The 18506-nt window shown below is 41.5% G+C and overlaps 1 protein-coding gene across 10 annotated transcripts in view; it reads left to right on the top strand.

Moving 5' to 3' along the window:
* ZMYM5 (zinc finger MYM-type containing 5) overlaps nt 1-18506 on the top strand; it is a 57034-nt gene that overhangs the window by 26721 nt on the left and 11807 nt on the right. Inside the window, exons 1-5 of one of the 10 annotated variants that reach the window (XM_054701269.1) lie at nt 3711-3729; nt 6281-6392; nt 13628-14099; nt 14326-14419; nt 17895-18180. In XM_054701269.1, coding sequence (XP_054557244.1) covers nt 13638-14099; nt 14326-14419; nt 17895-18180 — 842 coding nt within the window. In that variant the 5' untranslated portion in view covers nt 3711-3729; nt 6281-6392; nt 13628-13637. The other 9 variants (XR_008554127.1, XM_054701268.1, XM_037527368.2 and 6 more) reach the window with 9 other exon arrangements.

Consider the following 18506-nt stretch of genomic DNA (forward strand, 5'->3'; position numbering starts at 1 on the left):
GTGGAATTAGTGTCAACTTCAACTCTACATTCTCTTCCAAATCATCAAAGGTTTTTCCAGAGACGTTATTAATCAGCTTCATTAGTTTCATAAAGCACAAAACATGCTGTTAGGAATGAGTAAGTGTTTCATATACTTTGGAAGAGGGGCAACTTAAATCTCCATTTTTAAATTGGGGTTTTCAACCTGTGATTCATTCTATACGACCCTCAGTTTCGATATCATCCCGTCTTTTTACTTACCCTTTACTTATCCTTTTTCACTTATCCTTTAGATCATGTGAATTTATTCACATGACTTGTGGAGGAGATATCAATGTTTCTGTTCCTCTCAAACTTATAAAGAGTGTTTCTAATACTCCACTCGGTCAAGTATTAACAATAAAAACAACTAACAAGTTTTTGAGGTCTTGCCAAGTGTGGGGATTATCTTTTTCATTCCTATGAGCATTGACTCTCTGTCCAGCCCCCAGCCCCCCCTCAAAAAAACCAAAAACCAAAAACCAAAAAACCTCTAGAGCCTGGAATTGTTATCTACAGAAGTTATTTGGTCCTTATAATAACACCGATTACTTTTGTTTATAAATGATGAAACCGCAGCTCAGAGAGAAGGTAACCTGCTCAAGGTTTTGAGTGGCCAAACAAATATTTGAAATGCAAGTCTTCTCTGTTCAAGTCTCCTTGCTACTTTCCTACAAACCTTAGTATGTATGCCTTTGCGACGAGTGCAGTGTAACTCCACACTCACATTTTTAGTAACAGCTTTATTGAGTTATAATTCCATGCCCTAAGGCTCACCCACACAGACTCAATGGTTACTAGTATATTCACAGTTGTCCACTACAATAGCACAATCCATTTCAACACAATACAAACTTCCTACACTTTTGGCTAGCACTCTGCACCTTGCTCAGACCTAAGCAACCAGTAATTTCCATTCTGAGTCCACAGATTTGTCTGGCCTGGACAACTCACAGAAATGAAATCTTACAATGTGTGTGTGGTCTTTCCTGTCGGCATGAGATGACTGCAAGGCGAGAGAAAGGGGGATTCTCCTTCCAGGGCATGGTATATGGAATTCTTTCACTTAGTGTAATGTCTTCAAGGTCCATCCATGTTGTGGCATGTATCAGAACTTTATTCCTTGTGACAGCTGAGTAATATTCCATTGCATGGATATACCATGTTTTGTTTATGCATTCATCAGTTGATGGCCATTTCGGTTTGTCCCTACATTCTGGGAATGATGAATGCCGTCACGAACATTCAGACATTTATTTTAAAGCTATTTCGTACAAAATTAAGTGTAAGTTTTGGGCGCCCCCGGTGGTGCAGCGGGTTGAGTGCAGCGCTGTGAAGCTGTCCGCAGCCTCTGCGGCGCTGGTTTGAATCCCGGCCAGCCAGGGAGATTCCCACAGGGCCGGCAGACCTCTCCTGTCTTGCCGGCTGCTCCTCTCAGCAGTGTATTTCCGTCCTTCTGCCTGTTCTGCTCCCGGCTCTGTCTCCGGTGAAGTGAATTCTCTCACCTCCCCACCCCGCCCCCACGCCTCTGGCCTGTATCCCAGTGCTTGCATAAAGAAAGAAATCTTTTTAAAAAATAAAGTTAAGTGTAATTTTTACTTAAATTATGACACAACCTCCCCTCCCCCTTCTAAACTCTCAGTTCACATGATCCCTAATTATGAAGGGGCAATATACCAGGGAATGAGTAAACTATAGAACTTGCTCAAGTTGAAGAGCATGTGGCAATCCAAGCTATCATTTAAGTCTATGGAAGAGTTTATTTGGAAGCATCTTTCTCAAGCCTTCTAAGTATAAATGAACTACACAAGCTCAACGAATAGAAGCGACTGCTGTGGCACGAGGATACCTCGGTGCGTTGAAAACTGAAAAATTGTACAATGATGAAATCAAAAGTTTGCTGAAAAGTAAAAGCGGTACTATTTTTAGGAAGCTGGGTTAACTCCATGTTGGCCATGCCTCAATTTAAATAAATAGCCTATATTGCCTTAAGTGCTAGGTGGAAGAATGACGTGATTCTTTAATTTATAATGAATGAATGCCGATTTCTACTAGCTTGTGCTCCGTAAGTGCCGTCTCTAATTAGTTTAACGTTGTTTTCAAGATGCGCTTCCTTAAGAACCTCACGTTCCTCATCGCCTCGAACATTAAGGGGTAGCATCACTCGTGCACTCTTTAATAGGCAGTCGTGTTGGGCATCATGACCTTGAGCTCTAATTTATCCAAGCGATGGTCTCCCCAACGCCATCCGTTGCCATCCCACTGACGGCCGCTGGGTGAGACGCGAGAGGCCTTTCTTTCATGTGGACGTGGAACCGGGGAAATCGCACAGTGCCCTGACGTCCGCCCCAGACGTGGGTGTGTGTAGACGAGGAACAAAAGAGAAGCCCCGGCGTCGATGCGGCTTCTGCGGCACGGCCCCCGGGCAGCGCCCCCCGCGGCGGGACGGGCCCGGGTCGGGCGAAGCCATGGGGCCGACTGTGGAGTGGGAGCCGCAGCCACCGTTGAGGACCAGGAGATGGTGGAAGGCGGTGGGAGGCTGGGTAGAAGCCAGGGGAGCGCGGCGACGAGGCTGCGGAGGAGGATGGCGGCAGCGCCGGGGGCACACCCCGGGGAGCCCCCAGCCCTTCCACAAGCGGGAGCCCAGCTCCAGGGGAGCCCGCAGCTTCCTCCATCTTGGTTGATGGAGGCGGGGACGGCGTCCGGATCTGTCCACCGTCGCGCCTGCCCCCCGCGGCCCCTGGGACGCAGACGATGGGAGCAGGGAATGTCCCCTCGGCCGAATGGTGGAGCCCAGTGGGGGTGTCCCGTGGGCAAGGTCCCCAGCCCCCAGCCCCCGCGGGGGTTTGGCTTTGAATTGGTCCCAAGTCCCCACAGCAGCCCCGACAAAATGGAGGACGTCGTCTCCTCCTGAGGCCATGACGGGAGGTGGGGGGAACGGGTCCCCACGGGGGCGAGGCGCGGGTGGCAAGGCCGCCGCTGCCCTCAGAACATTCGGGAACCCACTGCACCGCGGCCCCGGCCTCCCGCTTCGCTCCGCGGCTGCCCCTGCCCGGCCCGGGCCCTCGCGGGGCCTTCAAGGCACAGGACAGCGAAGGCGTTGGGGGCATCGAGGTCGCGTCTCTCCTCGGGCGGGTCGTTTGGAGGCGCGGCGGCGGCGGCGGCCTAGACGCCCAGGCCCGAGCACGGCGGGCGGCCCCGGCCCCAGTCGCTCGGGCCATCGCGGGCCCCGGAGAGGCCCCGGCCCCCCGGGGACCCAGCCCCTGGCGGGCGCAGCCGGCTACGAAACTCGGGCCGCCTGACCCTGACGGGCCCCGGGGTGGCGGCGGGGGCGGGGCGGGAGGCGGGAGCGAGGTGGGGAGGGGCGGGGACTCGCCCGCCGGCCGAGCGGGGTGGGGAGTGGAGGCGCCGGGGGTGGGGCCGCGTCTGATGGACGGCCTGTCGGGCCGCCCCCCTCGGGGAGCGGAGGGCCTGACGGAAGGCGAGTGTGGCCAATGGCCGCGCCCGAGGCGCCCCGGCCCGCCCTCCCGCCGGCCAATGGGGGCTCGGAGGGCGGGGCCTCCCGGGGCTCGGCCGCGCCGCCGCCTCCGCCTCCCCCTGCTCACCAGCGCTAAAGCCGGGACTGGACCGAGCGGAGTTGTGCGCGCTGCAGAAGGGGGGTGGGTCGGGGGAGGGGAGGTTCGTTCCGCGGAGCCGCAGCCAGCACCGGGTGAGGCTTCTCCCCGCCGTCTTCCCCGTCCAGTCCGCCGAGAGTGGGGGTGGCTGGGAGCGGCGCAGCCTCCGGAGGAGGAGGCGGAGGCGGAGGCGACCGGGAGGCGGAGATGGGTGAGGGCAGCCTCCGGAGCCTCCCACCGGCCCGGGATTAGGGCTCCGCGCCGCGGCCGCCGTCGCCGCTGCGCGCCGGGGCCTCGGGGGCCGCTCTGGGCGCCGCGCATGTCGCGGGCGCCTTCGGGGGCGGCCCGCGGGGCCGCGAGAGCGAGGGCGCGTCCGGGCGGGCCGGGTGAGGCGGCGCGGCGGCGGCGGGGGTCGCGCGGGGCCGGGCGGCCGGGCCGGGCCGGCGGGAGGTCGCGGGGTCCCTTTCCTTTCTTCCCGCGGGGGGTGCGCGGGGGAGGGGCCCCTGGGGGTCTCCCGCTCCCAGGCTGCGCCTCCACCCCGGGCCGTGGCCCCCGCGCCCCCGCTCCTCGGGTCCCGGGTCTGTCCCTTGCGCTCCCGGCTCCTCCCCGCTCTCCCCCGCGGCCCTGGTGGCTGCGGCTCTTCAGTGTTACTGCGCGAGCGTCTAATGGCGGCCGAGGACCTGCTGGTCCCCCGCGCTGCGGGCGGGCGGGGGAGGCGCCGCTCCCGGGGCCCGGGGGGCGCTGCAGGCCGCGCGGCCCGACTCCCCTCGCCGCGGGCTTGCGCCCAGAGCTGTGGAGGACGCCGGGTGGAGATGTGGGAGGAATTTTTTTCTTTGGTGATTCTGAAGCAACGTTTCTCTCCCCACCCACCGTCCGGCGCGGTAGTAGACGCGGTCTGGAGGCCCCAGCGCCCTTTACGTCGTTTGAGAAACATAGTTTTTCCAGTGAATCCGTCGGGAGTTGTTTTCTAACTCGGATTCCCCACTAAATTTGGGTGGGGAGGTTGGAAGTGTGTAAACTCCAGGACTTCTCCCTCGACTTCCTCCCTCTGGTGGTCACTACTCGGAGCTGTATCCACTTTGAGGATGACTATTTTCATCTCATTCTAGAACCAGGAGTCACTTTCAGGCCAGTGTGGTGGAGCTTTGGCAGCAATTAAGAGAAAAACGTTCCCTTTGTGAGTCATCTTACCCCACTTTTCTGTTTAATACAGTTAGTACAATGTAGAATGCCCTGGGATTTATCTGAGTGTCATGAAGGCCAGGAGCCAGTTGCTGGGAGCACCCAGAGCCAAACCAGTCATCCCTGGGAAAGTATTAGGAGTGGATGCTATTATTTAAAGCAGTGGTATTCTCTAGAGAGTTCAAAAACAGGACTTAAAGTTAATTCTGTTTTAAATTCTTTGTATTTAATATTCTTCCTTACAATAGATAGAATGTTTTTCTTTGCTGTTGATTATGAAAAGTTCGCTGAATTTTCTATTGTTTTAAGGTTGATAGAGTAGTTTTTGTATATGTTTGCTCTATGTTTGAGGAAGTTTTATACTTACATGCCCTGAGAGGCCTCCATCTGGCATACAATAGTTGTTAAACTATTGATTGACCACAGAATTGTTAGTGACAGCATGATCCCTCCCTCTATTATGAGGTTATTGTGCTTTTTCCTTGTTAGCAGAAAATAATTTCAGAGGTACTCATTTGGTACAATGAAATGCCCGTTTCTCTGTGAGCGCTTCGTTAATGATTTAACACCAGTCCTTGCCTGAGTCAATAATTATATTGGAAGTCTCAAAATGAGTTTGTTTTTCTTTCGAATCTGATTCTACATTTATTGTTAGTCTTACACCATCCCTATTTTGTCCTATGGTCTAATTAAACAGTTTCCCACTAGTCATCAAAAAAATCTTGTGACTAGTTTATCTCTCATGGTATTCCTGCCATCGCATTGCCCTTCTTCCTCTTTCTTAAACTTAATTTTGCGCTTAAGCTGTTAAGCTTTACAGTATATGTCTTCAGTTGGACCTAGGACAATGTGTGAGGATTAGAGTACTATAACTAGCTATTAGGAATGGATATTATTTCAATTGGTTCATTTTCTTTTTTTAATTTAAAAACATTTTTTACATCATTGTTCATTTTTAAACAATATTTGCTTCCCCCATCCCCTCAGTGTAGTCCCCATGGAATTTCGTTCCCCAGTGCACCTGTGCACCATCACCTCAATCCCCTGTGCTCCTCCCTCCTTCCTTCTGATCCCTCTCCCTCCTCCCCTGCAGGATGTCTCTGATTTATAATTGTCTGTTTTTGCTTTGTACTGTTACTATTTTTTTACACTGATGTCTTATTTGGTTTCCCTATATTCCTGTTATAAGTGAAACCATCTGATTTTTTTCTTTCTCCTTCTGGCTTATTTCACTGAGCATAATTCCTTCTAGCTCCATCCATGTTGCTGCAAATGGCATGAGTTTATCTTTTTTTGATTGCTGAATAATATTCCATTGTGTATATATACAACATCTTCCTGATCTAGTCATCTATTTTTGGGCATTTGGGTTGTTTCCAGGTTTTACCTATTGTAATTAGTGCTGCAATAAACATAGGGGTACAGGTGGTCTTTTGAATCTTTGTTTTTGTGTCCTTTGGGTAGATCCCTAGGAGTGAAATTGCCGGGTCATAAGGTAGCTCCATTTGTAGTAGACTGAGGAACCTCCAGACAGCTTTCCAGAATGGTTGGACCAATTTGCACTCCCACCAGCAAGGTAGGAGAGTTCCTTTTTCACCTCGCCAGCATTTGTTGTTGCTAGTTTTTTTAATACGTCCCATTCTTACTGGTGTAAGGTGATATCTCAGTGTGGTTTTGATTTGCATTTCCCTGATGATAAGGGATGTTGACCATTTTTTCATGTCTATTGGCCATTTTCTCTTTGGAGAAATGTCTTTTAAGTTCTGCCCATTTCTTGACTGGATTGTTTATTTTTGTTGAGTCCTGTGAGTTCTTTGTATATCTTTGTGATCAGTCCCTTATCAGTGTATGGAGTGCAAAAATTTTTTCCCTATCAGTGGGTATCTTTTTGTTTTGGTTAATGTCTCTTGCTGTACAGAAGCTCTTCGTTTTGATGTAATCCCAGGTGTTTATCTTTTCCTTGACTTTCTTTGCTTTGGGTTCAACTGGTTCATTTTCATGGGCTATCTGAAGTGGTGATAGTTCACATTCCATGCTTGTTTAGTGAGATGACCAGATGTTGGTGTGGTTGAAGGTTCTCTGTGCCTTCAGAGAACAAGGGAACTAGTGGGGACTAAGAAGATTGATAGGGTAAACGAGTCACTGACTCAATTATCATTTAGAAAAGCCATCTTTTTCTCAGCAGTCTTCCTTGGGTATTTGCATGATATAGTACAAATGAAGTAGGTTTTAGTGCTAATAAGACTGGGGTTCAAATCTCTGCTCTCTCAATTTACCAAGTGCAAAAAAAGTGCAAAAAATTAAGTTCAGTAAATGAATCTTGATTATCAACATTTGTAAACACATCCTCTTCAGTTAAATGAACCTTTATATGCAAAGTTTATAAAGTAGTAAATTATGTCTCTCTTCCCAAGAGTGACATCAAATAAGTATTAAATAGATTGACATAAATACAAAAATAAGTGCCTGCCTCATAATTTATGGGACACACACATACATCATCTTTGGTAGCTTTAATTCCTTTTGTTGTTGCCTTAATTCCTGAGGTTTTCTGTTTTATCTTTCAACGGTTTTTGTTGAGTTTTCCATTTGTGCTTATCCTTTTTTTTTTTAAGATTTATTTATTTATACATACAAGAACTGGGGTGCAGGCCAGAGTTGTGGGGGGTGAGAGGATTCACCAGAGACAGAGTGAGGAGCAGAACATGCAGATCTACTGAAATACACTGCTGAGGAGAGCAGCAGGTGAGACAGGAGAGGCCTGCTGTACCATGTGGGTCACCTACCTGGCCAAGGATTGAACTTGTGCTGCAGTAGCTGCAGACTGCTTCATAGTGCTGTGTCTAAACCCATTGCACCACCAGGGAGGCCCCTGTGCTTATCTTTTAATTTCTGGAAATTCCTTTTCATATTAGCAATGTTAATATGTTATAGTCCTTTGCATGTCACTAGTCCATCTAGAATAGTGATAGTTTTGTGGACTTTTATTTTACATTTTCTTTTTCCTGCATTATCTCTTTCCTTCCTTTTTTTTCTCTTTATGTTCTTGTAAGAAGCTTTCCTCAGCTATTTCGTAATTCTTGACAGGCCTACTCAATATTAAAAATCACGAACTAGAAAGCAGATTGGAAGAATGAGAATGGGGATTTTCCCTTGGAGCATCATGTTATGATTCTTTTGTTCAAGAATTGTACTGTGATTAATTATCTTTACGTCTTTCCTTTTCCTATTCCACAGTAAGCAATTTCTGAAAAAGAAATTTTCCAGGGAAACATTAGCTGTCCGGAATATTGAGGTCTGGAGGCAAACTTACTGGCAATCAAGAGGGAGAGGGGATATTTCATATGTGTAATATTAAAACTTTCATTCATGCATAGTGTACCCAAGGCAAAGATCTTATATTCTATTTTCTACAAAGAGTAAAAGTCTAGAACATGTGCTAGCGTGGGGAAAGATCTGTCATCATGAGGGAAGGAAGGAGACCCAGGATCTCTCAACCTTGGTATTTTAGCCACCCATCCCCTACCTAGGAATATCTAGTTCTACAGGTGACAGAACTTTTTGATGCTCCTACAGTGTAAACCAAGATGATTTTTATATTTTTACATCAATGTTTTAGGGTTGGACTATCTCAGCTTGGCTTAGTTGACTACTAGTCCATCTGCTTTTCAGCTTACAGAAGTTTGTTTCTTAATCTTCATTCGTTGAAAGTAAGAACTTTAAAAAAAAAGAAAATAACTATTGTTTATGGAGTTTAGAAGGGAGTGAGCTGAGTTGCGTGATCAATCAGTCTACCAACTTAATCCCTAACAGGCTGGTGGTTTCTAGACATTAATTTTGTACTTAGGCACTGCAATAACTCTCTTGCTATTTGTGGTAGTTGTTTGTTTAATTCTTTTCTGTCCCATCATTACTTTTGTTGGTACCTACAGAATGGTCCACCTTTATATTATTTCTGACTTTAGACAGAAATGTGTAAAGTATATACCATTAAGCATGAAGCTAGCTTAGTGGTTTAAATGCTTTAAACTAATTTTAATTTCTAGGTTCATAAGAAGATTAATTCATTTTTCTCATCACATGCTAATTTTGTCATTAACATCTCAGTATTTCTATTTTACTTTAATTTTTTTAATGATTTTTTTAATTGTGAATTCTGCTTAATTGTAGATTGACATAATGAATGTTGAATGGCTACTAAATTATTCAACTGATGTTTTTAACTAATTCTTTAATTAAAGATAATTTCAAGAAAATTTATGATACTATTACAACCTAAGAATTCAGTATTTTTTGCAGCTTTTAAAAACTAAAGGCAGAAGGGGACTCCCTGGTGGCATAGGGGTTAAGGTCTCAGTGCTATCAATCTATCACCAACCACTGCAACATGAGTTCAATCCCCACCAGGGAACCAACCTACTTGGCTTAGCAGAACTTTCCTATCTCCCCCATTGCTCCCCTCAGCAGTGTATTTCAGTATATCTGCTTCTTCTGCTCCCCACTCTGTCTCTGGTGAATGCTCTCACACATCTCTCCCCCCCATTACCCCCCCACCTCTGGCCTACACCCCATATGCATACAAGTATGCATAAATAAATAAAACTAATTCTGAAATAAATAAAAACTGTGACACTAAACTACACTTGAAATAGTAAAATTTGGCAAGTTTTATGTATATAAAACGTGTACTTTACCACAATTTTTAAAAAGATAAATGTTAAACATCAGGGAAAAATAACACACGGTTATGGTACTAGAAGTTGTCTACCATTGGAAAGCTAAATAGAATAGGGCAAAGTACCTTTATTTATGTCATTTAGGGTTGATACTTCTTCACCCCTAATTAAATGCTATATTAACTTTGTAGGGTGGTTATCTATAACCTAGAGATAGTTTGCAGTGAGAGTCTTGTTTGGTTTTTAGCCTAACGTTTTTTATGGTGGTAATACAGTTTTTGGTTTTTTTTTTTTTTTGGTTTTTTTTTTATAGAGGCATGTTTTATTTTATTTATTATTTATTTGTTTGTTTGTTTTGTTTATACATGCACTGGGTACAGTCAGAAGCGCGGGAGGGTGAGAGAATTCACCAGAGCCAGAGCGGGGAGCAGAACAGGCAGAAGGACCGAAGTACAGTGCTGAGGGGAGCAGCGGGCAGCAGGAGAGGTCTGCGCGCCATGTGGGACCCTCCTCCAGTGGCCGGGGAGCAGCCGGGGATCGAACCGGCGCTGCAGAGGCTGCGGGCAGCTTCGCAACCCAGCGCTCAACCGCTGCGCCACCGGGGAGGCCCCGGTAATACAGTTTTGATCTACCTTCTTTGTGTAGATTTTCCTTTGATTCTACATTATTTTTCTATTAATTTTCATTGTAACAAAATGAAAATCAGTTAAACACTAGTTACAATTTATAGATGAATAAGATACCACAGGATGACTAGATAAATGTTTAATCCTGGAACACTTGTTTAAAATCATAGTATATAGGCAAATTATTTGCCTGACTACCTCCTCATGGAAGGAGAGGATTTTAACATTTTTTCTCTCTATTTTAATATCATCCAGAGAGGGACTTGGGACTTTCATGTCCAGTTATTTCAATTAAAAAACCTCAGTTGTATATTATCTCCATTTACCGTTCTAGTTTAGAAAACAAAAATTTAATGAAGTGATGTAATTTGCACACACAATTAGCTAAATTGTAGTTTTTTTCTCTATTTTTGTATAATATTGCAGAAATAGTAAACTTTCTATGGTACTGTGCTTATGGAATTAAGAAAGTATGTTTAATCTTTCTTCAGTGGATAACTTCAAATGCGTTAAGAATAAATAATGCTCGGGCCTCCCCGGTGGCGCAGCGGTTGAGCGCTGGGTTGCGAAGCTGCGCGCGGCCTCTGCAGCACCGGTTCGATCCCCGGCTGCTCCCCGGCCACCGGAGGAGGGTCCCACATGGCGCGCAGAGCTCTCCTGCCGCCCGCTGCTCCCCTCAGCAGTGTACTTCGGTCCTTCTGCCTGCTCTGCTCCCCGCTCTGGCTCTGGTGAATTCTCTCACCCTCCCGCGCTTCTGACTGTACCCAGTGCATGTATAAACAAAAAACAAACAAACAAACTAGCAAACAAATAAATAAAGCATGCCTCTATAAAAAAAAAAAAAAAAAAAAAAAGAATAAATAATGCTCTATTAATTTTTTTTTTTTTTTTAGAAGTATATGATAGGACCTAGCACCATCAGAGGATATTTTGGAATCAGCCATAACTCCTTTTGAGAAATTGGTCTTATCTGCTTTGGTTTTTTTCAAATATAGAAATGACTGAGAGAATTTATGTGTTAACAGCACTTATATATCACAATTCAGTTTATTTAGATTTGAAATGTTGCCTCTTTCCTTGGAAATTCATCCTCATACTAAGCTTAATTGATAGGTGTAAACCATGATCCCAATTTCTGTGCTTATGTTCTTTTTTTTTTTAAAGAAAGGTTTTTGTTTTTGTTTTTGGAGATGTATTTATTTATTTATACAAGCACTGGGTACAATCAGAAGCACGGGAGGGTGAAAGAATTCACCAGAGCCAGAGCGGGGAACAGAACAGGCAGACCCACGAAATACACTGCTGAGGGGAGCAGCATGCGGGGCAGTAGAGGTCTGTGGCGCCATATGGGACACTCACCGGCGGGCGGGGATTGAACCGGCGCACAGAGGCTGTAGGCAGCTTCTGTGCCACCGGGGAGGCCCTGTGCTTGTGTTCTGACCTAGTCATTGTGTTTGTTATTTCTTTATCTTTCAAATAGATTTTATAAATGTTGATTTTGTTTTAATGAATTTGTTTATATTAACAAAATACAACTAATTTTTAAAAATTGTTTTATGAGTTAATTGCTTATAATGTAATGGTTTTGAAATAGATTCTAGAGTCACATTTCTTGGATTTGAATCCTCACTCTACCCTTTTTATCACTGGAAACTTGGGCAAGTTTAGGAGTACTTGGAATATATATGTCTTATAAATCTTAGTTTCCTAATTGATAGCATGGGGAAAATAATAGTTCCTACCTCACTTAAGTTAGCATTAAGTGAGTTTATATATTTAATGACATAGCATCTATATTATCTATTACATGACTATAACAATTATTTAAAATTGAAATTTTTACAATAGAAATGTTATTTAACATTTCAACATGAGATTTTTTAGAGCAATATTATTTATTTTATTTTAACATCATTTAAAAAAAATTTAGACTATTTAACATGAGGTTTTTTTTAAAAATTTATTTATTTATGCATACAAGAGCTGAGGTGCAGGTCAGAGGTGTGGGGGGGTAAGAGGATTCACCAGAGATAGAGTGGGAAGCAGAACAGTTGGATTGACTGAAATACACTGTTGAGGAGAACAGCGGGTGAGACAGAAGAGGTCTGCTACACCATGTGGGTCAGCTCACTGGCTGGGATGAACACATGCTGCAGTGGCTGTAGATAGCTTCATAGTGTTGAGACTTAACTCTTTGCACCACTAGAGAGGCCCTCAACACGAGATGTTTAAAACACAAGTGAGTTTTCTTAATCATTCAAAACGCATATAATTCCCACATCCTTCACTCTCTTGAGTTTCCAAACAAAAAAGTGGAGTCCAACATGTATAAACTTACCTCAGCTTTTTATCTTGTCATTCTATATACTTATAAACATTCCAGTTGTACCCCTTTTACCTTTGAGATAGAGGTGATTTCTTATTCATGATTAGTTTTACTGCCACCTGTGCACATATCTTCTCTCAGCTTTTTAAGAGCCTTGCTCTAGTGACTATTCACTTCAGATTTTTCAATTATGTCTCTCTGCAGGATCCTTTCTTTTGTCATACCCTACTGATAGTAGGTACACAAAAATGTTACGAGTTTGAGGGCTTAGTCTTAGAGCACTGAGTTTTAGTCCTGTTTGGGCTTATCTCGAGTATTTTACTTAGCTTCTTTTTCCTGATCTATAAAATGAGTTAAATTGTTACACCTCCCCAATTAGATTGTTTTCATGATTTTGCAGGCAAACCTATATGTCTGGCAAGTCCTGGACAGGGACATGAAACATTCAGAAAGATTTAGTAACATAGTTATGTTGAAATTAGAGAATTTGAAAAACAATGACAAAAGACACTGGGGGCATAGTAATTGTTATTATGTATACTTCAGTAGATAAAAAATATAGGGGTCTCCTTGGTGGTGCAGGGGGTTAAGTCTCAGCGGTATGAAGCTATCCCCAACCACTGCAACAAGAGTTCTATCCTGGGCCAGGGAGCCAATGCACATATGCCTTACCTACTGCTCTCCTCAGCCGTGTATCTCAGTCATTTTGCCTGTTCTGCTCCCCACTCTGTCTCTGGAGAATCCTCTCAATTTCATCCCCACCTTTGCCCTACACCCCCCACCAGCTCTTGTATGCATAAATACATAAATCTTTTAAAATATATATATATAGGGCATAATTACTGTATTTGCCTACTTGGTTACTAATACCAATAGAATTACTTTGTTTTTCTATTTCAAAGAATGACTTATTTTTTCATTATAAAGGGTGAATAGAATAGATTGACACTATAAGTTGAGTAAATTTTTTAAAATAACCACCAAAAATTGGGTAATCAATTTCCATCAAACTCTGAAGAAGTAGGCATTAGATGGTTAATGGAAAAGTAATGACAGAATGTTTGGCAATTCTTTTCCCCTAAAATTAAATAAAATTGCAAAGAATTTTAAATTTCAGTTGTATTAATTTCGTTATAGTAAAATGCAATAATAATAGAACTTTCTTCTTTTCTGTTTCTTACAGGTTCTTTGGCATGGATAAATGTTCAGTGGGAGCATTAGAATTGACTGAACACACTCCTTTTTCATTAGGGAGTAGTCTCATGGATGTAGGAAATTCACTTGGTGACCCAACAAGTTCTTTAGTCAGTACATCTAGAAACTCATCTTTAGAAGAGGATGAGGATGATGATGTTGTATTTATTGAATCTATACAACCTCCTTCAACTTCTGCTCCAGCAGTAGCTGATCAAAGAAACTTTACATCATCAAAAAATGAAAAACTACAAGGAAGTTATTCCATAATATTTCCATCTTCAAGAGATTTGGCTTCTAAGAAAGGAAATATAAGTGAGACAATAGTTATTGATGATGAAGACATAGAAACAAATGGTGTGAATAAATATTCTTCTGGTTTTATTGAATGGGGACTTCCTGGAACTAAAAATAAAACCAAAGATTGGGATTTCTCCACTACCAGTCTTTCAAGAAGTAAGGTAAATGCAGAAATGGGTAATAGTGTTATCACTACAGAATTGACTCTGAAATTCATTTTACTAATTTTCCAACTTTAGAAACAGTTATAAGCTCTGAATGCTGAGTGAGATGTGAACTTAATGATTATCACTATAGAATACCAACTTGGGAGATATCACTAAAGGACTTCAGTCAAGTAATTTTGGTGTTAATATACAAACATACACCCCATCTTTAACTTCACAGACCAAGACTGGAGTAGAACCTTTTAATCCTGGTAGAATGAGTATGTCAGAAGATGTAATTCAGAATGGAGGATTTTCAGCTCATCATAGTCCTGGTAAGCAGTAAATAATATTAGGTATTTTCCCTCTCGAGTAAGTAAACTTTTGACTGTTATTTCTAGTATCTATGTCTGCTTTGTTTACATCCTATGTATGGAATTCTCACACTGTTACAGTATTTTACTTAATAAAACTATGTAGTTCACTAGTCTCTGAAATTTCAAAAACTTAGTGTCTTATGTGATTTACATATGAAGTGTTTTTAATTAAAAACCTCCATAATTAATATCACCGTTGACTAGTGTGTTTATTTGAATGTAAAAAGATGGATTATAAACTGAAGGAACAAAGTACATACTAATTCATTTTTATTTAATTTTTTTTAACCTTTAATTTTTAATTATGTAACTTGAATTGAAAATTTTTGCTGTTCAGCTGTTTACTTTTTTAAGTTTTGTTTTTTTTTTTTAAAGATTATTTATGCAAGCACTGGGTACAGTCAGAAGCATGGGAGGGTGAGAGAATTCATCAGAGCCAGAGTGGGGAGCGGTACACTGCTGAGGGGAGCAGTGGGCGCGGCAGGAGAGGTCTGCTTGCCATGTGGGCTGGGGATTGAGCCAGCACTGCAGAGGCTGCGGGCAGCTTCGCAGCCCAGCACTCACCTACTGCGCCACCGGGGAGGCCCTTAAGTTACATTTTAAAAGGACAGATTTATTAGGAAAAAGAGAAAAAGAGGCACCTGCATAGTCACAAGCAGGCAGAGTAAACACACGCGCTCAGGTGTTTACTTTTGGGGTCATGGGCGGGGGGGGGGGGGGGGGTTTGAACATTTTAAACCAACTTAGAATGTTGAGAAAGCAAAGTTATTGGAACTAAGAGTGTGATCACTATTAACTGCTTTAAGGGAACCAGCTAGTATTTTTTTTTTTTAATTAACCTTTTTTCTTTTTATGAGAACACTACATGACTATTGCAGAATATTTGGAAAAAATCAGTTAGAAATAAGAAGAAATGTCCATCACTTTACCTCACTACCTAGGAGTGACCACTGATAAATTCTGTTTGAGTCATTTTAAAAATGGAAACTTTGGAGGCTATAACATACTCCTTTGTCTAAGTACATATTTATTTACTTTTTTAAAGTATATGGTTTTCCCTCTTATTAGTTTTGAGACTCTATACTAAAATCTTTATATTGTATATTATTTTCATCATACAGTTCTCAAACACTTTGGTCTCAGTTTCCCTATTAAAACTGAGGACCCCAAAGATATTTACATTTTGCAAATCTCTTTACAATATGTATTAATAAAAGACAGCAAAGTATATATATTTTCATTAAAAGTTTTGGCAATGTGCTATTTCAGTTGAAGTATAAGAAAATCTGACCACATTCATAAATGTGGGTGTAGAAGAGAGCGCTATTTCAATAGATTTTTAGATAATTATGGATAGTTTTTTGGCTAGCACCAGAATTTAATAAGTGGTATTTATCTGAAACTATGTAATGAACATTTCATACTCTATTGCATTAAAAACTCATTGGTCTTTCAATGAGTCTTACTTTGTATAATTTGGTAACATTTTGCTTCGATTATTTCAAAAATATTAATCTCTCACTTATACAGATATTCTAAATATTGATACTTGAGGAAGCTGTCAATAACCAGAGGCAGATATGACAATTCAGCTTTTGATTTTTATGTTTATAATTCATTTTATAACCATATTGAGTTTGTGTCTAGTCTTGACAACTGTAAATAAGTTTTAATGAGTATTTTTCACCTTCTTTGTGTATTTAATGGTGAATGTGGATAAAGTGTTTTTCAATTGAAAAGCATTGCTTATACTGATACCTAACTATAAAAAAGGCATACTGTAATTAGGTGCTATACAATCATTCTACTAAAATTGTGGGCATAATTGAGACTTGCAGACATTGAAAGCAGATGTGATAATGCTTGAATTTATTTTTATTCTCATCCTGTTATCATTAATTCAAAACTAATTTGTATTTCTATTATATTTTCCCATACGAGATATCAATAATTTTAAAATAATAGAAAGACAAAAAGTACTATATTAACTAATTTGACACCCATATGAAACAGAGGTTCTTAACTACATTTAAGCTATTTTGTTAATGATACATGGTAGTAATTTCAATTAAGTTTGGCTACATTTACAGTGTTCCTGAGCTCTCTAAAGTTCTGTTTTGGGAGACAAATATTACAGAAGTATGTCTTTTAAATTATAACACTTAATCTAGAATTCTTAAAAGAATGTTCGCCAACTTGTCAGGTTAAAATGTTTGAAGCTTTTTTAAAGGTTAAGTCTCTTGCCCAAAAGAAATTCTTTTTGTTGTTGCTATTTTTCACTCTTTATGTAACATAGTGGAAGCTGTCTAATTTTATTAACCCTAGAGTCATGGGCCTCTTACCAATGATAAAACCTGTTGATAAAGAGAGAGTATAGAATAATTCACTACTCCATGGCCTTATTTCTCAGTTTCACCATCACACAGGAGTTATTTAGAAATGCAGAATTTCAGCTCCCTCCCTAGACCTACTGATTTAGAATCTCTATCTTAAACAAAATTCTCAAGTGATACCATGCATGTTAAATTTGAGAACACTATTATCTATCCATAATGTGCCATTTTAAAACTAACAATATATGATAGAGGGGTTCATGAATTAAGGCAGATTGAGTCTTTACTGAGTAATCACCATGTACATTGATTATTGTGAAATAATACATTAGAAGACTGGGAAATAACTGTAGAGTTAAAATGATTTAAAATAGGATATCTAGATTATGTATATTTCAAAATGTATGTCTACAATTTACTTAAAATACGTAAAAAAGAATTGTTTAAAGGGGTGAGTAAATAAAAGAGAAGACAAAGTAAAAATAGTAAAATAGTGAAACACTTGTTGTATACATAGGTGGTATTAGCTGTAAAATTAAACTTCTCTACATGCTTGACGTTTTTCATAATAAAATGTCAAGGGAAAACAGATTATGAAATTGGATTGTTATGAAAATGGATGTATAGTCCAGATTCTATAATTATCTTTGTATTTGCATCTGTGTTCTTAGAGAAGGAAAAAAAATGGCTAATGTTCTTTGCAGATGCCCTGTATACCAGACAGTATCTCATGTAGTCTTCATTACACTCTGATAGGTTTGGTGTCATTGCCAGTTTATCGATGAGAAAACCAAGACATACTATTCTCGTACAATCTAGTAAGTTCAGGAAACGCATTTTGAACATGAGGAGTCTGACTTAAGAACTAATGACAATAGCACTGCACAACAGGGCAGGGCCTCCATTTATTTACATTTTGGCATGATAGTGTACTAGTCACTTAGAATACAGATAGTTCCCCTGGGTCTTCCTGGCCTTAACCACATGCTTATATAGCTGCCTTACATGTCTCTTAAATTTGTGCAAAATGAAAATTTTAAATATTTTTCTAATGTGAATTTTGAATTGTTACATGACTTTTTCTTGTGTTTATTTTTAAGATTCTTGGATCTCCCAGTCAGCATCATTTCCCCGTAATCAGAAACAACCAAGGGTGGATTCTTTATCACCTGTGGCCTCCCTTCCTAAACAGATTTTCGAGCCTTCTACCCAACAGCGACTTAATAAAACAGCTAAAATCACTTGTGCACACTGCAAAAAACCTTTACAGAAGGGACAAACAGCTTATCAACGAAAAGGATCAGTTCACCTCTTTTGTTCTACTACCTGCCTTTCTTCCTTCTCTCATAAGCGTACTCCAAAGAAACAAAATGTAATATGTAAAAAGTAAGCTGTACCTTTCAACATGACTCCATGTAGTTGAATACTGGGCAGTAAAAATGTATCTTCTAAATGTAATCAGAGAACTGTGAGATTGATAGGAAGAATTACTGAAGTAGTGTCTTCAACTTTTTGAGATTGAGTTATCCTAGAGTAAATCACAACTGTGCATTCATTTGTACTGGTCTTTTGGCAGAAAAATGGAAGATAGGTATAGAAATAAAATGATCCTTACCCTGCTACAGCCTTTACCTGGCTCCCTTCCCCCTCTTCTACCTTCATTCTGAGAAGTTGCTAGCAGACTTTTTGAATGTTTCCTTTTTTTTTTTTTT

Source organism: Talpa occidentalis, unplaced genomic scaffold (assembly GCF_014898055.3).
Source record: "Talpa occidentalis isolate TD23 unplaced genomic scaffold, MPIMG_talOcc4v2.1 talOcc4.5, whole genome shotgun sequence".
Taxonomy (NCBI): domain Eukaryota; kingdom Metazoa; phylum Chordata; class Mammalia; order Eulipotyphla; family Talpidae; genus Talpa; species Talpa occidentalis.